This window comes from Cephus cinctus, unplaced genomic scaffold (genome assembly GCF_000341935.2).
Source record: "Cephus cinctus unplaced genomic scaffold, Ccin1 Ccin1_scaffold0709, whole genome shotgun sequence".
Lineage (NCBI taxonomy): Eukaryota > Metazoa > Arthropoda > Insecta > Hymenoptera > Cephidae > Cephus > Cephus cinctus.
The window spans coordinates 513,248-536,242 of NW_014333329.1; the positions used below are offsets into that span (position 1 = coordinate 513,248).

Genomic DNA, 22,995 nt, shown 5'->3' on the forward strand with positions numbered 1-22,995 from the left:
AAAAATAAGGGGGGGGGGGGGGGGGGAGGGGCGAAAAATGTGAAAATAAATGAACGGATGATAAAGTCTTTGGAGTAATAAGTTTTTGCTGTCGGGGCAGCTCTACCGATAAAGGAACAATTTCCGGTGTAACTGGCCGGCTTGAACAGCGGGGATCGTTATTTCCGGGATAGTATTGTCCCACAGAGGATGCGATATAACGCGGTGAGTCTCCGCAGGCAGGACGGTTTGACGAGCTTAATGTTTACCGTTTCACCGTGTTAAATAGTTCAAGTATAGTTCATATGGATATCTAGAGTATTACATGGCTTTAAATATCGACAGTGTTAAACGCGATTATCAATCGGTTGATGAAAACTTGATCGACGTCATTGTGCAAAAGGATAATCGACTCGTGATATAACATACCTTCCGGTATCGTGACATCCGGTTTCTCTGTGATTTCGTGCGGAAGGTCGTGGTTAATATATTCGTTGCTCGTCGACTCCTTTTGTGCCAGACTTTTATTCAAGCTCTCTGCCTCCCGTTGAACGATCTTCAAACTTTGCATTACTATTCGTTCAGTCATATCGTCCAATTGGTCCGTAATCTTCTTCTCCTCCTTAGACTTTTCATCCTTCAAATTTTCAATATTGAAACGAACAGTTTTGGATTCCTTTTTACTGGCCGGTGAACCATCTCGACTAACGCCCGTATTGTTCTTCTTAAGTATCGGTTCCTTGCCGAACAATTTTATCATGGCTTGCTCTATTCTCATGTGCTCCTGTATAATCTCGTCCAACGGTTCCATGCAAAATCTACTAAATTCTTGATCTTCGTGCCATCTAGTCTTATCCGCCAGATTGTTACCCGTGCTTCCGTGGTGTGGCGTACACAGCATCCCGGTAAGATCCGAGCCGTTCCAGGTAAGAGTAAAGTTGCCGTCATCCGGAATGGCGACGGTGTTCATTCGCTTAAAGTCCAGGGTGTTCAGTTTGTTCTGAAAGTTTTGCCTCGCCTCGGTATTCCTGAAACAAGCTGGCGGATCGATGAAGAATTTCAATGCCTCCAACTGCTCGTAATATTCCCGCTCAAGATCATGAGCATTCCGGATCTCGTTGCTTCTCGGCGTCTCCTCCTCACGGAACTTTATCCCTTCTGTGCTTTCCGGTGGGAGAGGCTCCAAGTAGAACCTGCTGGAACCATTACTCAGTCTTTTCGACATTTTAAAGTCTAACTTGCTCGTCTTGTTCTCCGAGGAATTCTTGTCATTTTCTTTTTTTCTCTCCTTGAGCAGATCTCGTTTCTTTACTCTGTGACGTGTTTCCAGCCGAGCTTTCGGCATCGACCGCTTACGCCTCCAAGGAGCGCTCAAAGCGCGAAGAACACCCGGAAATTTTCTTCCTGTTTTCGACGCGCTTCTTTTACTTAAACTTTTATCCGATTTTGATACCGGTCGTTTTGTTATTATCAAAGGATCGGTCTTGTCGATTGGTTCTAATCTTTGTGATGGACCAGCTTCGTCTACGGCCGAGAGACATTGCGAACAAGTTAGAAGCTTCATGTTTACGTTTCACTTGTAATTCTGAAAATGTCATTCGAAAGCTCGGGAATTTTGATTTATTTAACGGAAACTCATTTCTCTTATTACACGTTACATTACGAACTGTCTTTGAATTTATTATGGAAACTGCGAGTAGACAATCAGTTTCATTTTTTATAATATATTGATTGATAATTTTTATTGAACTATTGATACTTTTTGAGTACCAAAACAAATCCTGCCACGTTTAATTAATCCGCTTGTTCACTTTGTATATGTAAATATAATGAGGCAATGAAAAATAGATGATCCCATTCGAGCGTCAAGCTCGTGTGCCAGCTCACGCTTTAATAATTAACATCAGCAATTTCTCTCATCAAAAGTCTCGTTTAATAACACTGATTTCAATCAAACACAATTCAACCGTATTCGCATTACTCAATAAAACGAAACAGGCACAGCACGTTCATTACATTCCGTATAATTTTGTTACGACGTTAACGATAAAACGAACCGTGACATATTCCATATAATACACTCAGGACTCGTTACCCTTAAAATGTCAAAATACATATTTTCATAAAATATTCAACGACAATAAAAATCCAAATAAATCTAAGTCACCAACTATTTCTATACACTGTCCTACTCGAACTGTTTGCGTTTCCCAGCACGTTTACATAATCAGAATTCAATGTATACGTTACATCCCATCGTCACATCTTCTATCCCATCTCTCATGGACCATTTCAAACAACTTTCGTACTGCAACTCTCTATAAAGAATACAGCCATATTTATCGACAAAGCTTTCTAACGCCTCTCGGATGTGCATTTAACGGTCCATATCGTAGAAATGTCTCTTCCACTTCCACCGTGTCCCATCCATCTCAAATATACGTCACGAGTCGTTCCCTTAAATTCATTCTTGAACGGTGCACCCCGCGCCCAGCATCCCGAGCTTCCTCACAATATATTCGCACGCACCGCCGCCCGAGCGATTTCTTCTGCACGAGTCTCACAGGAGGCTGCTTGTAAAGCACTGGCACGAAAAGAAGTGGAGCACTGTCTTCGAAAAGCATAAAGAAGAGAGTAGCGATACTCTGCCGGAAGACGCAGGGCGTCTAAGTGGAGGGCGCGCCTGCTTCGCGTACATCTATACGTATGTATTACACATTCACCCAGTTGATACAGTATATACGGATAGTCAGCATGGCGTGACGTCGTAGCAATTTTACTGAAGGATCGAAGGAGTCAAGGAGAAATGGAAAGAGGAGGGGCAAAGACATTGGTGGCTGATTGGTAAGGACACAAAAAAACTAAATAGCATCGATATACTTTTTACCAGCAGTATCGGTAGAGGGAGAAATACTACGAGAAAGGGAAGAAATACGGGGAAAAATAAAAGTATAAGGATGTGGATACCCACCACGGTAATTTGGTAATTTCAAGCGTGGGCGAGCTCCGCTACTCAACGCTAACGATGTGTGCCTTATTAGGACGGACGCGCCTTGCCGTTCTGTCGAATGCGAAGGATATACAGAGTCGATTTTGTATAAGCGAATTTCTTAGGATATTAAAATTCATGGACGATCGTACGTATGGATATTTTCATTAGAGGAGTCTTGGGGGGTTCGTCCTTCGATATTGTAACAGTCGAACGGATCGACTTCCGGTGTGCGCGATGACACGGTTCATTGCGCCCATTGGATTTCGGCCTACGTACGAAAATTAGACGATGTTTGTATACAGTCGATTACTAGTCAACGATGTAGGTCGATAAGTCTAATTAAATAACGTTGGACCACGTACAGTGGCCTTACGAAATTATGATTGATTATGAGCGTGAAAGAACGATTAATTCTTGGCGTATCTCCCACGCGCGTGTCCTCTTTATAACGATGCTCTTTGTAACTATGTAACTTTGATGTATTTAATTCGATGGTGAAATACACATTTTTGAGATACCGTTTCGTTTTTCCTTTGACATTACTCTATACAGTATACGGTATATATACTCTATACTCATTAACGATAAGGAATCGTGATATTTAATACTGCTATGTTATAGCATGCTATATAAAAATGCCGCTCCGGGATTAATCCGAGAGTGACACTTTTGTAATGGAAGCCTTATTTAATTAATGACTTTTAGACTCAAAATTGAATACTCTTTTGATTTTCGGAAAATGAATTGTATCGTCCCATTGAAAATATTAAATATTATCTTCGAGTTACCTTAACGCCTGCACTCAAGGAGGAATTCAAAAACAGAGTTATCCGTCCCCCTTGAAACCCTACAACTTCTGTCTGAAACGTTTTTTTTTTAATATCTGGCTTCGTTCTCGAGAAGATGGACCTGATCACTGTAAATGCCCCACCCTGTATATGTGCTGTATAGCTAGGACCTTAAATACTACGATTTTTATTTGTCTTATTTCAAATGGCTTTATCCAACTTTTACTCTTTTTCGCGATCGTTCAAATGCTTTCATGAGTTTGAGTACGAATTTACAAGTGGCGAACGAGTCTGTCAAATCGAAGCGGAGTCGATTAAGTCTATTGAAGGCGATTAGGAGGTAGTCGATGAGTGACAAATTTATGGAAAATCGATAAATAAGGGAAACACTCACCAGTTCCGTTGCTCCTCGTTTCCGTTGATATGACACGATTCGACGTTGTTGTTTTGGTCGTGATCTCTGTAAAAAACCGTAAATAAGTGATCGATTGAACATTAAAAAATTACTGGTATTCAGTAATTCAACGAAATATGTTAATCTTACTCTTCAAAGTTTCCGTCGACGTATTCTCTTGCAGGCTACTCTTGTATATACGTCTTTTTGGCGATCCAACGTTTTCCCTAAAACAAAACAAAAATACAGGCCTTGAAGTATTTACGCAACGTAAAAGATTCGAAAAATTCCTCAATCCCGCGTCATATTACAGAAGGCGTCTGTACCAGCAGTAATCTCGCACACGGCAAATTGAATTTCTGGATTAAGATAAATTGATGTAAATTGCCGGTTAGAAAAAAAAAGGGAAATTCACGTTACAGCAACCGACTAAATATGGAGCCTCGTACAGGAACATCGAGTAGCGTTGAAATTCTGATATATAATCCAAGGAAATATGTGAGGATTATAGAAATCCTCTAGCGCACCGCCTTCAACGTTATTACCCCGCAGCAACGCTCTGGCAAAGTAAAAACATTATGGCAGGAAAGACCAGAAAATTTCAATTCAATATTTTCTATAAGTCCCCTCGTTTCCCCGCTCGCCCCCTAAGAACCATCAACTATGTAGAAAAGCGTACTAAGGACGTTCAGTTCCTTATTACCAGGAACGCCCTAGGAGCAGCATGGACGTCAATAAATTGCCGGGAATAAAATAACGCACGACGTATAGGAATCACTGTATCCCCAGATTACAAGCCACAGATCCAGTACGTAAAATCTCATGGGCATGATAGCCGTCAATTTTACGAAAGAACATAAACGTATAATACGAATATATTAGTTGGCATAAAATTACATACAAAAGTATACACCACGTATCGGGAAGTATTCAGATAATTCTGAGACTCGATACAGTTACGAAGTAACATCGAACACAACGTTTACCATACGTCGGTATGTAATGCGTGAAATAGATAAGTATAACATCAAATAATTATCTCGTGCATAAATGCTCCAACGATTCGTTATGGAGTGTCGATCTGATACGTCTACCGAAGCATCGCAGGCGTTACAAAAGATGCGAAACAATTGATCCTGTCTGGCATAAAATTCAAATACAGGTTGGTTTGGCGCTCCCTCGTGACGTCAAATGACCTCGCTGTCCAATGCCCGTTGCCGTATTTCCTGTCCCAATCAGTCGGTACTCATTGTGCGACATCAGTTTTATGCGTACTTCAGCTGAGCACGTTGCCAGTCAGCCGATGCGTTACAGCGGGTTGCCAGAGAAGCCAGTGCGTTTTCGGTATTTCTTTGCACGGACGCAGGATCCCGAAAGAACGTTAACCAGTCAGCCAATCGTCTAGCGAACCAGCCACTCATGGAAGATTAACTCTATATAGGCGTGGTCGGAAACTCGTTTCAAACGAATCCAAGGTAATTCCCTAACGCGACGGGTCTCTCTGCATCGAATGCCAATTAAATCTATATAGAAAATTACGAAACGTCAATCGATAACCTATTAATATAACGTGTGATTGGATTATGGTAAGCTCTATGCCAAATATCGCTAACATGCATTTACGAACGAATCAAAAGCTTTCCAATATTCATGGCACGATAAGCTCACCGCGTTCTGTCTATCCGTCATTCCACCTCTATCTTGCATTTCAATAGAGGAGTGACGATAAAGGGGCTTCTCGCGCGGGATTGCGTGCGCTTTCATCGGATAGCCCATTGCCATTATACCTATGTACAGCGAGCCTAGGCTAGTGTCGAACTAGACAGGGAATGCTGTGCCAAGATACGTTAACGCACGTGGAGCGTGTTGGGGGAGTTGATTGTAGCGTGTCCAATTCTGATTAACCAATTTACGCCGGACAATAAAAGTAGAGAGGTGTATATACAGAGAGACCAGTGCACTCGATAGGATTGGTATCGGTAGGAGAGAGGGCATGAAAAATCCGTATAATTTAACGACGATACTTACTGATTGAGTCCGAGTTTTAGATGATCGCCAGCGTTCCGTAAAAGTGCGTGGGCTTCGCTGTTGGTGAGGTCGCGGGTGCTCCTACCGTTTATGCTGCTTATCAAATCACCCTCTCTCACACCCTGTTGAGCTGCTTTGCTTCCTGAATTTACCTATAACACACATTTTATGGCTATTAATATCGTGTTTTTCCTTCAATGGGATTTTCGATGACTTAAGCCAATTTCTTTGATACCAGGCAGCACTTTGCCTTATGAGTATTAGTCCTTCCATGTGTTCTATCTTTATTTTGATCTATTGATCAGACTTGATCTGCATTGCTTATAGTAGTATACGTGCATGTTTCACGTGGCACGTATGTAGGTATTTATGCTCTATATGCTTTCCCTGTTTAATGTAACAATGCACGGCGAACCAGATGTACGTTACTGCTACGGTGTTTGCCTACGGCCAGGGGTAAGCGTTAACCTATAGAATTTTCAATTATGACTCTCGCCGTGATTGATGCATGAAAATACAGCTACGCCGTTGTTCATCAAGAACACGGGTCGAAGCGTCGTTCTAGACATGCGAATAGCGCTGATTCGACGGCTAAATCCTCACCGTGGTGTTGCGCCTCCTGCCGCCTGGTGAACAAAATTTCAGCATGCTGCCCCGCGAGAGGAAAATAACGCTCCGACGTCGACCTGGGGCTGTCACTCCTTTTTCGTATTTTGACGACAATGACGCGTCACGAAATCGAGGGTACGAAAGAGGATGGACGAAGCGAACGAGAGGCAGAAAATAAAGGAAAGATTTAAAAAAGGAGAAGCAAGTCAGTCACTGCAGTCACTAGCTTTTCACAACGACTTCTCTTCTGCACCCTTTGGCTGCTGTACGATTCAACGTAAACACAAGTCTTGTTTTCACGAGTAACGAAGGCGACACTCTTCGTTATATCGATCCGCTCTTACGACGGCTACAGCGATCGTATAAATCTCGTACACCCATCGAATGGACCACTCTCTATAGATCGTATATCCCCACTGACCCGCTTTCCGTTCAGTCGTGATTATGATACTGAGAGTTTCTTTTGACAAAGTTCAATGATCAACGACCCGTCACTGTGATATCGCATCGATGCATCGTGAAAATTATTACGTTAATTTACGCCGCACGATAGTGTTTATTTCCACGCGTTCTTTGGACGATGAATAGAATTTTTTTAATTTCACTTGAAATACTTCTAGGGCCACTCAAGAATAGGGCAAGTGTCTTCGATCTTGCAATAGGACGGTCATCAGCCGTTTGGAAGGTTTGTGGAGTTTGAATTATTGAAATTAGTCACTCGCGTTATATAATTATTTTCATTGAAGTAATCAAGTGCAGTAAGACTCTACAGTGCTGCGGTAGGGCTTTTGGAGTGAAGATCGGTGGTAACGTTACTCGGTTGGTAAGAGAAACGCGAGAACTGATGTTCTCATTCTATGTTAGACTCGACGAGACTGCCGGGGTGCATCCCTTCGCATCCTATCGCATCGGCGCCAACCTCAAGCCAGCACAACACGCAAGTCTTCTCGAGTTGACCTTCCATGGCGTCGTGTCGTCCCATTTTTCTTAGGCGCTACGACGAGTCGAAGGGGTGGCTTTTTAAAATTCAACGGCACCGCGGAAACAAGGTCACCGGTTTAATCTATTTCCAAGGAGACTCCGAACAATCGCTTTCTACACGGAACACCAGCTGCAATTCCAATTGGGGTTAAGAAAATGGATCCGTGGCTTTTAGAATCTTCGGCTGGAAAGAAAGACGGTAGAGAGTGGGGAAAGCCTGTGAGAATTATTAGAATTTCTTTTGTCCTTTTGGCTGGAACCACCGGAGGACAAATACCGTAGGAAACATCGATCCGAGTTATTAGTCCGTCGGGAATAAAATTTGTGGAAAATTTCGCGTTGGAAATTTCGGGACGAATAAACTCCGCATTATTTGTCAATGCTATTGGCTTTTGTCGACACTCGTGAGCGCGACCGTTCTTATAAATCAAACGTCAATAGCACTCTGGTGAATAAAATGTATATACAGTCCGAATGCATCGAAACTGTACAGAAGTAGTATTACGTGATTCAACCCCTTTGAATGTTTAACGTCAGCACAAGAAATTGAGCTCTCATAAATACAGAAGCAAAATTAAAGCACACAGGGAAAATGACTACTGGTTATTTTTATAAAAAAAGAAAAATTCACACAGAAATCAATCCTTTTCTACCAATGATTTAACACCGTTATAAACTCCCTAAATAACTTGCCCCAGATTGAGATCACTTTGCTAACTAAACGTTATAACTTAATCCATTGTTTCCCTGAGTGTTTGTTACACGCGAGATGTACAGCGCGCAGGTCTCATCGAGACTGACCCTAGCGCAGTCCCCACTACCCTGTGTCCACTTCATCAACCCCAGTCTCATCAACTTCCTTCCACACTTCTTTCTACCAAGAGAAACCCTAACAACCAACCCCTCCCCTCCGCCCTCCTATCATACTCACCTCCACGGAATTCAGTCTTCAGCATTTTCCTTCCACTTCCAACTTCCTCCGTGCTTCTATAGATCTGCTTGACTTCGTCTGTCTAGCGGAAGGATTAAAAAAAAAGTATCCGAATATTTACCATCTCGCGAGATAGTCAAGCTTAGAAGTTATAGGTGCGTGCGCAGATATAACGAGGACTCGTATTTTCCAACTGGATGATTCCTTTTCGCGATCAAATATTTATACGAGCATTCGGGATGCCGATTGGCCGAAAATTTCTCGAGGGAATTTACGGTGTATTAAGAATGGATTGATGGTAAATTGTTCCGAATGTTGTAACTAGTTTCCAAGGACGTGACCTTGACATTCGGTGGAGGCGCAACGCTGGACTAAAATGGTCGACAAGGGCATCGTTTATGTTAACTGTGGATAATCTTAGCCCTGACTATCTTTCCTCTGGCATCAGCGTAACCTCTTGACATTATCAAAGCGCGAATTACACGTGAGCTCGAAAACGGTTGGTCGATATAACAGATGTCTGGATAACGCTGAACGACCTTCCACTTGGATTTGAGTAATATTTTCTCGACCTATTAAATTCCAAGATGCGACTCGATACAATTTTGTACCAAAGTCATTATTATACTTGATTATTTCTATCCCGGGCTACGTTTCGTTATAAATTACATGTAATTATAAAAGCGTATCGTCAATTCCATACATTATTTCCACTCAATTATTCTTCCTTCCTTTTCTTCCTCTAACGAATTTAACATCTGCATCAATCATATTGCCAAGGTCGGCCATTTCCAGATGCGCAAGGGTAACCAACTACTTCTAAGAGAGCAATTCACTTGCCACCGGTTTGTCGCACCCTCCTAGTACTTCTTGCTTATCTTCTTTCCTCTCTCTCTCTCTCTGTCTCTCTCCTTTTCTCTCTTTCTAGATGGAAAATCTCAATTCACCGTGATCGTCGAGAATCTCTCGAAACTTACCGCGCGCAACTGCAGACACCAAGTGATGGCGTACACAAGTGAACCGTGTGAATACCCGCCGGCTTCGAAGTCCCCTGCTTAGTTATTATTCCACTGGCAACGTTGAGGTAGCCATTGCGATCCTCTCAACGAACTCCACCTCCGTCCAACTACGGCAAGAATTTTTCCATGGTTCGCTGACACTCAGAAGTAAGATATTCCAGAAGCTTATCCGAGACTTTCAGACATCTGGTTCCTCACTTCTAATACCCATCTCGAGTAAATAAGTCCCGATCTTCCAAGGTATTAAATGACGATTTTGATATAGCGATCAGATACGGAAAATCATAGTAGTCACGTGACTTTAAAGTTGAACAAGAAAAATACAATATATATCATTTTCGTATACATATAAACCCTCGTCTTTCATATCAATACAGTATAGATATATATTACTATGGTATAGCAAGTGTTATCCAGGCATTAGTGAAGAGCGACACAATCCTCCGTGAAAATAACGTTTGACGGAAGCAGACGAGTCATGCGACTCGCGAGGCCCGTAGTCGCCAGCTCAAAAGGAAATAACGCTGAATACGCCGAGCTCCCAGCTCGCTGGTTCTCCGGCCGTCCGAAGAGCATTTTCGCGTAACGCGTGCCCGGAATTACGAGAGCCACTGCTCGTCGTTAATAATTCAACAGCCGTGATTTTTCTCACGGCTAGCTGCGACGTCGACACGAGTAAGCTGTCCAACGGGTCGAACTGAAATACGTATAACAGTACAACTGCCCCAAATTGATTGTAAGAAGTCGATATCAATATTAATATAATTTTCTTCAAGAATACTCATAAAATTATAAGCATATTTGGCACAATAGATAAACGTCAAAAATTTTACCGAAATCAATTTCTCCTACTTGCCCTGTTCCCTAGTAACCAGGGAATAATGTATCATTACTTGAAATACATGTCTCTTCGTTAATCCGATGGATCCATTAAGCGGTACAAAAATGATATTAAAAAAAAAGACACAACGTCAATCCCACGACAGTGACAAGACTACACGCATTGTTACCAACTTTTTCCTACGTGTCTAAAACTTAAAAAATTGTTTGCCCGATCGCAATGATGATGCACCCTGCACGGGGCGGTACAATCTCTCACAGATGAGACCAAGCGCAAGAAGCGGTCTACCACCATTCCCGTATATCGGCATGTACCTAAAAGGCTCTTGCCTTGGAGCGTCAACAAAGCACTCTACCTATACGTACTACGGTAGCCTATCTCCTCGTAACGAGAAGAACACCAAGTAAGAAACGCTCGAAGAAGTTGAAGCTTGTATATATATATATATATATATAGATCTCCATAGCTATGCACATGTATAGTTATTGGTACTAACTTTTAAATCCTCTTAACGCTCTCTTTAAGAGCGCCGACGACGGAATCTTGTTCGGTGCCGTTTTGGTAGTGCGGTTACAGGATAATCTTCATGCCGGCAAACGTATAACTCTATTCAACGTTTTACGAGCCGCGTGAATGTCTCAGAGACCGCACCGATTCCGTCACGCGGAATCGCGAGGTCTTCCAAGCCGATGAGAAGCAGAAGAACGAGAGAGAAGGAGAAAGAATGAGAATAGACAAGATGATATATGTTAGAGAGAGGCAGAACGAAGTCGTGGCATTTAGTTGGTTTCCTAGGTTTAACCACTGGCAGCCAAGATCGCGGATAGAACGAGGGTGTCGTGGTGGCTTGTGTAGGGAAATACAATGGTGCTACCCAAAGGCCCTACTTATCGGTCATTGATTCCGTTCTGAGCATCGGGCAAGAACGCCGTTTACGTTTGCGGAATAGTTTGTGACTTCTGTAGGAACTATGCAGCCATGTGTTACACGTCTATGGCCACCTGGGTACCGAATGCCTACGTAGTAAGGCTGCGGTCGGTAAATGGCGAAATGGTGAAATCGTAAATTAGAGCGATAGCCATTTTTGCTGGGCGACATAGTAAAACGCTTGAATATAACGGTACTTATGCTTGCATGTGTAACGTATGCTAATATCTTACCGGAAATGCCGGTGGTATGAAATTCTTTCGTATGAAAATAAAACCCACCTGATTTTTCCTTTACGATAGCAGTGATAAGAGTGGGTAATAGCTGGTAAAACAATAACGGGTGGAGCAATTTTAAAAAATCCGGTATAATCTTCGTCAATGGGACGCATTTTTGTAATTTTCGTCACGTAATTTTAGATACAGGTATCTTTCTTTTTGAATGAAAAATAAAAATGATCTCGTAGCTACGTCGGGTCAAGTATTCGCGTGCTATAGTCTACAGCTATCATTCATTTATAGTTTGCAGAAAAGTAGTCATATTTGTACTTCATTACATATCGAATTTTCTCTTTTACGTTGTTAGATAGAGCGGAACTCAATTATATTAAAGCATCATACTTATCCTATACATATGTATAGTTACTATCCGTTTCCATTCGCTTATTCATACCGAAGAAGAATTAGAAGTAAGGCTGACAGCCTGTTTGAGATTTCAATGGATCCCAGCCATCCATTTAAATTTAATTGCATCTTTTATGTGACCCCTATCCGTATTACGAGAATTAAGGGTGAACTTCATTTTTATTTTTGACTATATAACTTCGGCATACGTACGCGTAAATATCGTAGGGATCGTTTTGTGGGATATAGCTTTCAGCAATAAATGGCCAGCTGGATCCGACTACTTTTTTTTTTCGAATGTCTGTCTATGCTCGCGCTCCAGGGAAAACTGCCTGTTCTCGCGTTAACTTTAATTGATAGAGAGATTTTCACTTATTACGTGGATCAAGCCGGTGCCAAACGTGGCTAAAGACCTTTTCGCTCTCAGGAGTCTTGAACTGGGTCAAAATAATCGTTCACCACCATATCCGACCAATTTTGGCCTAACACTTTTTTTTTCGATCCCACCGGAACGCACGTGATACTCTTATATGTTCTATTTCTTATGTGCCTCTATCACTCCGTCAGTGTCCATAGGGACGTGTCTATATGTATCATATACGGAGGTGGGAAACGGAGAATTCTTATACTTCGTTATATACAGAAAATCTTTGTCCTTTGTGACGATGCTTTTCCTTCTTTTCTTTTTCTTTCTACCAAAATGGGGTCCATAATCGATATACATTCGTCACCGGGTTCTGGTAATGATGTAAGACTAACATGCTCATTATCGTCTTGATATACTCGCACACTAGTTCTAATAACCGAATTTATCAGTATCTAACGCCATCTTGGAATTCCTTTACGGATGCTTACGATTTATACACTGTTACCACTAATTATAATGAGAATGAATACAAATTTTTTTAAAATTTGCTAATTTTCAATAATGCATTTCTATTATTGCATTGATTCAATATATAAGCAATAATCAGATCGACCAACAGTGTGGCTACTGCATCATCTTACCGATCAACGTCGTATGTTATTTTGCAACGAGATATCGTTATCTCACACACGGAGTGAACGCATTGAAGAAGAAACGTTGGCAAAGAAAGAAAAAAAAAGATTGAAAAGGTACTAAAAATTAATAGCTCAAATTCCTTGATTATTTCCACTAATTTTTTTTCACACTTACCGATATAGCCCGTACTTGAAATAAACTCGAAAGTTTTAAATGGAAGCTTCGCTAATAGTAGAATTTCGTGACGCGCAAGTGTAGGTATAACGAGTGAAGATATACAGGGTAGAAATCAGACAGGATGTCCTCAGGCGGTGCTTCTGGCCTGAATGATCCCGTATACTATATTTCGTGTCTCTTACACAGCACTGTACGTAAGTCTGTCTGAGCTTTCAGGAAAATAAAGGCTGTCGTACGTGTAGAACAAGGAGGGAGTCCAAGTAGAAGAAAAGGTATTAACGGTATTGAAGAGGAACTTTGAAGTCTGACAAAGAGAGAAAATCTTTACCTCAGCGTAAGCCTAAGATTTTCCAAGAATTCAATAAGGTGCATTTTTGAAATTTGAAAAGGGTGACAATTTCATCATCTCCACTCTTCTGTATCTAATAACGACACTTGGATTACTCTTGTTTCTCACTAGGCAACAAAGTCTCGGTTTCTCGAGTACATACCTATTCCCTCTAAGTAATAGGGCGAATCTTTGGAGCTTTGAACCAGTTCCGGTTAGGTTAGTTCGCTGTGGCTGTGAGGTAGGTATAGGTGGAAGGTAGTGCATCGGCCCGAATAAAAGATCCTAATGGCTTTGCGGTGCCAGGTCAGGGGAAAAATATAACAACTCAATAGTAGTCGTAAAAGGTGGGTAACGTGAGCTGAAAGCTGATTTAGCAGGACGAGTGTGCCCCATACATTATGTAACTGCTAGATAGCTGTAAGGGACTTGGGATAGTGTAGAGATTAGATATAAAAAAAAATCCGTGAAAAGATTCAAAAGAAATTAACAGCTCGGTGTGAGTTTGTTTTTACGTCCCTGATACAGGACACCACTGATAAGAATTCTGAACGTAAACATATCCGACTGTAATACAAGTAATGTAACTATCAGTTCCTATGATCGTTGTATTATAGAAAAAAGTGCGAAAGCTACGATGACCAAAGTTTTAATTGAAAAGTATAATCCCGAGTTCCGGCCGATTTTACGATTAGAAACTTAATAAATTATTTATTAGAAATCAAGTAAAACTTGAATATTTATCGTGAAACTAGTCTGGCCTTCGTGAACAGGCTAGACGAAGTATACTTAAAATGCTTCGATGTTGTTCAATGGGAAGTCTATGGAATACGCGAATACGAGAATTTAACAATGATAATTGATTTGCAGTCTTACGATTGCATTGAAATCGTCAAAAGAGACGTACGACAATGAAAACCTCTTTAGTAAATTAAACTTGTTCCCTCTGTGTATATATCCGCGAAAAAGAAGGCTCTCGAAGCAAAGTGATTTATTTATCTCCGTTTAGCGGGTATACACTCGAAGAAAATAAATTAGAGTGAAAAGAATTCCTGAATCCTGCTTATACAGCGCCTGACTATATATCATTTACAGAAATGAGACTGGCTTTAGGAACCGTATATGTATGCCATATACATACTATACATACGTTATTCAAAGAGCCAGAGTCAAAGTCAAACAAGTGGAATTCTGACACGCTATACGCAGGTAGAAAAGCAATCAAGTTATATCAAAGGTATACACCACCCCGCCCCTTCAGGGTAGGATGGAAGAATTGAAAGGGAAGGATCCCGCGACAGGAGAAACTTTAAAGAGGATACGAGAGACACAACGTGAAATGCATTATGCATCCAAGAGGACTCACTGGCTAGATCTTGCAGGCACGGAGGATTTTAATTAAAACAAAGACCGCGTACAAAAGTAATTAACCGCGGCGGCACAGCGAGCAGAGAAGAAAAGTCAACGAGTCGTGTTCTTAAGATTGCCCCGATGCTTTCAAATGATTGTCGTTTATATTTCTAAACAAAAATTCCCCGAGAGTACCCGCTCGTGCATCCTTGCCCTACAAAATTCCTGGCACTAGAATTTAACGTAAGTCCAATTTCCCATAAAAAAAAAGTTACATTTGCCTGACAACGAGCAAAAGCACTCTTCCGGGAGCCGCGACAGTATCCGATTGGTATTGACGTATCTTGGCCATCCCCGAAGGAAATTGTCCAATCAGAAATGTTGGAAAAAAAAATAGAGAGACTTAAGCGCCGTAGAAGAGTAATCGCTCGTATCCGCGTCTGAGAAGTTTCATCCGCAAAAGGGATGAGAGCGAGTAGGAAGTGTCGAGCAGTGGCTAACGACGAAAGTGCGACGAGTGGACGATTTCGGGATAATCTTCGTGTAACAATGAGAGTGAGAAAGGCCGGATACACCGAGAGTCACCAAAGTCACGTTTCAGTTTGAACGATAAGGATCTAGCAGTGTCGCTTAGTTTATTTAATTCGGACAATAGCCTCGAACAAAGGGGAGCAAATGAAGTAGGCAGAGCCAAGTGCGCAGAAGCCAGAGCCAAGTAAGTCAGCACGTCCTAGTCCAGTAATGGGGTTCTGCGCGCAAACGGGCATACGTATACCAACGCTTGGATCACCCACTGATTGATCAAATAAATCAAGAGAAAACAATACCGACGTAAAGCTCCTGCTCATCGTGCGAACTTCCTGCAGCCGGGTAAAGGTCCATTCACAGGAAGACAAGAGATCCTAATGCAGTTGCGACACTTGCCCTTTCGATTGATTTACTTTGAACCTTCTTCTTTATGAGGTGTAAACGTTTGTCCCGAATTCGTCAGATCTACGCACAAGGATCTACGCCCTTTTTCTTTTTTATTTCTATTGCCGTACGTACGATGAGGAATCTTTTTGGTTAATTGCGCGATGACTGTTCACTCTTCACTGCACGTACTAAATGACTGATCTTGGCACCGAATGCAACCTCACTGGCAGACATACTGTCATTCGATACGTGTACGCCCCTTGGTTTATCAATGGTAAATACGTCTGATTATAGACTAACGAAGGACAATTTGATTATGAAGCTTATTAATACCGAGCCGGTAGTTTATTGGTGACTTTATGAAATTCAAGAGAATTAATCTTCCTTGAAAATCGTCTGCTGCAACCAGTTACATGGTACAATCAACGTCTGGATATTCGAGAGGAATGCGTATACGGAGTGAATGCACAGTCAAGTGTATTTCAGCTCGTTAAGCTGTCATTATCTGTTACGGAAGACTTTACGAAATTGGACGCGACCGGTCGAGAAAGAAATGTCCAAGATTACGTCGAGAGTTTTTGATGAGCGATGACGTAGCTATTTACGTTGATTTCAGGTAATAAATATTTATTGTATATAGGACCTTTTTTCGGTTCGGATGATGATGAGGTCGCGATAAAAAATATTTCTTATATAAAAAATAACTGCACTTCTGCGTGCGACTTGCACATAAATATTTCTGCGCGTAATGGAGCAATAAGTTTGTGCAAACCCGAACGAATGTCTCCCAGGCTGTCTGCGAAACTGCAAATTTATCCTGGTTTATTGTGTGTGTGTATATATATATATGTCGGGTGATTCTTTTCTATCGATACGCCCGTAGGTGATTCTCACAAGATATATGTATATGTACATATACGAGTGCGATACGTTAGTTTTACTGCGTCTTGACTCCATACTGAATTTTATTTACAGATCACCGATGTTTATCGAGAGGGACTCGAGTTTTACTTGACTTTCCAATTGAAAAATGCTTTTACGTATCTACCCGACGGCCCATTTTTATCATTTCCATTGACGACTTTCGACCGATACATCTTCCATCCATAGGTTCAGATATGACGTTACAAAAAATACACGGGATGTTTCGACATTCCATAAGTGCACGTAAAACATGAGCTATAGGGTGTGTATTCCCGAGTTAATAATTGGTCATTCAAGAAACACGTTACTACGTTGTTTTACGGGAGGCAGTAAAACATTTTACGCTTCTCAGCACATTCACCGTTTTTCAAAGAGCCCGTACGCAAAGAAGATGCCTCCCTATAGAAATTCCATTGAGAAAAACCTCAAAGGATCGCATAAAAATGACGTATTTTTGTTAGAATTTTGAGGCGTTTGGATTCCACGTTTCCAGAAGTTCATGAAAGCCGACATTTTTCAAACTGCGAAGGTATAAAAATAACGTCCTACCCCTCCCATGCATCCACGATACCCAGTCTTGTCTCTTAAACCTTCAGACGTGGCGTAGAAATTGTCATGTAACTTCCAGAAATAGAAGCGACCCGTCTGTCGATATAAAGCGACCTAATTAGAGAAAGTTTGTTAAGGGTTAAGTCTCCTACCACGTTAACGAGCTACAAGTATTCCGTATTTTACGTCTGCAAATGAATCTTCTTGAAAGTCACTCGTCCTAGGGACACCCGGTAGTAATATTTTCTCGTTGTGAAAAATCAGCCTGTCCTTTGTCATATACATGAAGCGAAATGAACTTCTACAGGGGAAAATTTGTATAGGCCAAACATGGCATGGCGTTCGTTTATTTCGAGAAACAGACATTGCGTTTGTCTGCGGGTTACACAATTTTCTGATATCGTCCGTGAGGTTGCCGTGAAATAGAAGATGAGCTAAGACACTGTATGTAAAAATAACTGTTTGCTTCTGGCCAGTGGCGGTTCGGTACGACTGACGTTGTGCGAAGATATTTTCCTGACGACTTTCCAGCATCTCTCGAAAACACTTGACGCTCACTTTATCAAATATTACTACAGCCCTTATCCACGAACCTCCGTTGCCTCGTCTTACGGGAATGCGAAATTTCACGGAGACGGTACATGAATTTTTCAACTTTCGAGTCTCAACGGCACAGTTGCCCCTGAAGGACAGCAAATCCTGAATTATAATAAATCGCACCGTCTCTCCGCATTAAAGTTATACAGTCTCTCGTAACTTTATTTTTCATACCATATCATACTTCGAAGTTGATAACACAGTCGGGCGTAATATTAACAGTCGCTGTTTTCCTGCTCGATTGTAAATAATGCAGGGAGGCAAGCGAAGGGCTCACGCTGAAAACTCTCTCGCACGGAAACCGTAAATTCTGGTCGTATCCCGTTTTCTGTAAAAGCGATAAACTTCCTCCGTCAAGAATAGAAGCATAAGAGCATTACTCCAGGGTACGTAACACACAAAACCAGAACAATACAATTATTAGACGCCATTGGCTTCGTTATTTAATTATGAATTTTCAAGCGTAAAAAAACTTTCGTACCAGTCACGTTATTATTCAATAATATTACGTGACTACTCCTTTTCCTCAACAGAGCCCATGCCAGTGCTCCGAATAGACTCGCACGAAAATTACCAATTCAATTTCTCATCTGCATCCTACTCACCGGCTTATTTACCCTCTTCCATCAGTTTTGATGTCGCGACTCTAAATCCTGGCAACTACAAGACCAGACGATGACTCCACAACAAGATACCACCAGGACCTTCCACGGCCCGCGGAGCTAGACCATCAAGATGAATGTCCACATAACGAAAGTTATTATGGATGAATTTAATAACACTGCGAATCCCCTGTATGAATCCCTCGTAGTTCGGCAGTCTCACAAATTCCACTGACTCCGTCGCCGAGATGACCAGCCACTGGCAGAGCCACTGGGAGTTTTCGACCGGCAAGCAAGTCAGGCAGAAGCCAGTGCCTAGGACAATATTAGAATCGAATGTCCCACGTGCTCCCGGCTACTTGCAGCTCGTGTACAAATGGCGTCGATGCTCACGAGGGTGTTGACGGAACGTAGAAAAAGAAAAAGAAAAGAGTCTTTCGCAATCCAGAATAATAGAAGTAAAGTCAATGCGCCACGTCCTGCCTACTTATCTCATTGCCACAGCGACACGATAGCCAAACCAGCAATTTGAAAGTCTAAATCAGTTGGCACCAACCACGAATAACAAATGATGTCTCAGAACGTGTTTTGCGGTACAATTTGTACAATTAACTCCGAAGTATCACGAGCAGCCTCCATGTACATACATGTACTATAATAAAGTACGGTCCTGCGCCTTGAAATCCACACGAGGAACCTCGAATCATGCAAACTTTATGCTGATTCGCTTTCTCGTTCCTAGCATATCAATAGTAAACATAATCATCGTCAGCATAGTACTTCGAGGAGTTGCCGAATACCGTAGTTGGATTATGGGTCAAGAACCCATTACATGAAACGTAGCCTCCATTAGCATAAAGACATAAACATCGTAATAGGTATGCACGTCGTGTATGGTAAAATGGGTGCGCGCGCCATTCTTAAATTCTTTCGATTCTGTTAGCCTCATCATCGACAGGGACTTGGAACAGCTCATTCAATTCGAATGACCGGCGAGACAGCGTTCAAATGGCACGTTTAGAATTAGAATGGGTATAATAACGGTCCAACTAGCATACGGCTTCTACATATAACGTATACCGCTCTTATACTACATGCTACGGGTCACCTATAGGTACGTCTGGGTCTATAAGCCTCACGTACAGATGAGTACAATACTGATGAATTGATGATCATCGTAGAGATCTACCGAAATGATTTTAGAATAATTTTTTTTAGTACCAGAATCGATCCTAGGACTACGTCACACCACTGTGCACATATCTATAAATATCCATACCATCTTTGAAAATTCATGGATTCGACTCGTACGTCTAGCGTAAGCAACGACGTCCGTTTCCCGTCTCCCTTGTTCCTTCTGTTCCACGAAGGACGCGTCTCCGGCATGTCTGGAATCCATAATAACTGCCTATCTACGTCTTGGATCCTGGTCCCAGGTGCCTGACAGATAAACGTACTCCCTGCAAGAATTTACTTGACGCCGTCGAAGCCAACGTATTGAATATGCCATTGCGAAAATTCATGACGCTATATTTCCTATAGATTTCATTGTCTCCCTTTCGCACTGAATCATCATAGATAAGCGATAGTCGTTCGCGGCTGTTAAAAGCCTATTTCTTTTTTTTTTTTTTTTACGCAACGCATGACACATGGGCGCGGTGGTAAGATCATTGGGTGCGGTTCGCAACGTCAGATTGATCTTTGCTAATATGCCATAGGACTCGGCTTAAGAAATGTCTAGAAACGTGACGCCAGGATCGTTTCGTTCAAGCGCCTCGTCGCCTGTCGCAAAAGCCCAGAAACTTTAGACAACCGAAGCCAAAGCAGCCAGTCGAGATGAGATTTATTGAAATTTCATCGGCGTCCGGCTAGGCCCTATTAATAATTCTCTCAACGGCAGGACTCCAGTCGTAAACTCAAGATGGCGTTATGTACGCTCGTTACTACGTCGATCGTGCTTGCTAACGATCTAACCTATGTTACATCGCGACTGGAATTAATTACACAGCCATCGCACATCCCTCTGCGGCCAAACCCCCTTTACATTAATTTCATCTCTGCCGAGTGAGTTGGACATTGTTACCGACATTTTGTGCAGTTTACGAACCTTTCCCTGACACTTGCTACACATATTCACGTCGGATTCTGCACTATATGTGCCTGCGTTACACTTGCAACTGCATCTCTCCTATATTCAGAGACTTGTACTGGCCGATGTTTCGAGAGGAAACTACTTGAACTCTCTCGACCTATGGTCGCCACATGCTATCGGACACACGGATGGCCACGTTTCACACCCTGCGGACGTGTAATGGAAATATCATGTAGACTGCCAGATATATTATATTCATATATATGTATACCTGCTATATAAGTTTGTAAGGTGCATTATTATATGCATACCCATATGGAAAGCATATGAGTACGTATCTTACTTGGAACAAGTATCTGAATAGTATGAGTATATTAATATATACACAGTAGTTCATATATTGAATGAGCGTATGACTAGTTTAATGTATGTTATGTGTATATATATATTTATAGTCTGATACAAAATTATAGTCGCGATACCGTCATTAACAATATGTTTTATGGGAAATTAAACGTTACGATATTAAACGATGACGTTGCTTTCATCGCGTACAAAGGCGTAATTTGTATGTAGCTAATGACTTATCCAAAGACAATTAATTATCATTAGTCCCAGAGGAAATCGTTCTCTGGTATAGCGTGAGGTATTACGCTACGTTTGATATACGATAAGGAACGGAGCGCGCGTCAATATCTCAAATATCGCTATTTCCTGTTTAATCAACGCGAATTGCACTTTATACGCCCTCGTAGGTGTCGCGTTTTAGGACGATCCAATTACAGTTTTCAGTTTGTCAAATTTGACTCGGCTAAGTAATTGGATAACGAAATGTCTTGGATAGAGTTGGATATACTCGCAGTTTTGAAAAAGCATGACAAATATTTTTGAGTTATTATTTTTTTTTTATAATAGCCTGTTCTACATGGAGTTGGATGGAAACGTGACTACTGTTCATAGACATATGTACTGATAAATTTATTTTTGCAGTTCATCTCAGCTTCCAGATTCTCACGAAGGAAAACAACACATGGATCGTTCTTCTCACTCGATGGATCAACGCTTCGAATCAAACCAATAAATTTAAGTGCGTTTACACAGAAGGGAGAAAAAAAGCCGGAAGAAAGGCAACGTATGATAATACAGGAAGCGAAGCAGGGTATACGAACCTTGTTGCGGTAAGTGCTTGGCAAGCACGCCCACTGAGCATAGCTCATGTGCACCATCCTTGCACCTTGTTTACGTTCTTGAATTATATTTCCTGTCAAACGACGCCGCCGTAAAGTAAATTTCATTTACCGCAGCCACTCATTGTCCAGCTTGGAAGGCAACAGTTTCAAGCGTGTAACACGACCGAGTAGCGAGAGAAATTCACGAGTACGAAATCACTGTGAAATCGGTATATCCGGGTAAAAGACGTGATCACGCTCTTGCGTAATATCTCAACTCTCGATTGAAATTTTTCAAACTCACTGCCGAATTTCACCAACGGTCCATAGAGTGTGTTAAGAAAAATATTAGCAACTCTCCTTATTGAGAATTTACATATAAACAAATAACGTAGCACGACACGTCACACGGAGAAACATACGAGTTGTATGAAACACTGTCAAAGGCCACGAGTGCCAATAGTCACTGTCAAACAAGAAATCAATTTGATTAACCAAAGTCACTTTCTTAACCACACCCGTAAATCTGCCAAATTAAATTAATCTCCCAATATCGTGCCGATTAAAAGTATCTAGGATCACTGTTAGTCACGTAAACGAAGTTCGTGTCTAAAATGACGTTACCACTGCGAAGATTTAACGAACTTGGGTTGACAGAGCGCGACTGTCACTCGCCGATAGTTGAAAACAATCTGATCAGCCAGATCGTGCGAAGCTCTTCGATATCGTCACAGCTTTTACATGTCCCGTGTACAGTTCAGTCTTCGAGCGCAGCCGACGTTCAAGTTACAGTTTCGTCTTTGACTTATTAGCCCGCAAGAACACACGTGCAAGTAAACTGGACCGAACTACAGAGTGCTTCCCGTCTTGAGAATTGAATGAAACTGAAAAATGTTTATCGTGCTTGTCCGTGAGTAAGGCTGCGTGGTAATTGCTACCACTGGCCCAAGGAATGACAGCTACGGCTCGTTCCCTACGGCTTACTGGTGTGGGACCGTCAGGGCCGAATAAAATGGGGCGCCACGAAGAAAGTGGAATCTCTGCCGGATTTAATTTTCAATTGATACTGAATGCCATCGGCGATTGAAATTTTTCTTCAAGAATTTCGACACGACACGGCATAGACTATTTACGGTAGAGCTATTTATGTTAAATGATACCGAGAATAACACAGTTC

General features: G+C 41.7%; 1 protein-coding gene and 1 long non-coding RNA gene across 17 annotated transcripts in view; one reads left to right on the top strand and one right to left on the bottom strand.

Annotated features, from left to right (window-relative positions):
• The window catches only part of LOC107270181, an 87,909-nt gene that overhangs the window by 46,700 nt on the left and 18,214 nt on the right, over positions 1 to 22,995 (bottom strand). For 6 of the 16 annotated variants that reach the window (XM_015744967.2, XM_015744964.2, XM_015744969.2 and 3 more), the window contains exons 1-4: positions 21,819 to 22,750; positions 6,182 to 6,333; positions 4,304 to 4,380; positions 4,154 to 4,219 (exon numbers count right to left, since the gene is read on the bottom strand). In XM_015744967.2, coding sequence (XP_015600453.1) covers positions 4,154 to 4,219; positions 4,304 to 4,380; positions 6,182 to 6,333; positions 21,819 to 21,944 — 421 coding nt within the window. In that variant the 5' untranslated portion in view covers positions 21,945 to 22,750. Of the gene's footprint in view, positions 1 to 4,153; positions 4,220 to 4,303; positions 4,381 to 6,181; positions 6,334 to 6,784; positions 8,594 to 15,797; positions 15,972 to 21,818; positions 22,752 to 22,995 lie in introns of those variants that run through there. The other 10 variants (XM_015744968.2, XM_025087626.1, XM_015744965.2 and 7 more) reach the window with 6 other exon arrangements.
• The window catches only part of LOC112494722, a 91,218-nt gene that overhangs the window by 31,779 nt on the left and 36,444 nt on the right, over positions 1 to 22,995 (top strand). The gene's annotated exons all lie outside the window — the stretch shown is intronic.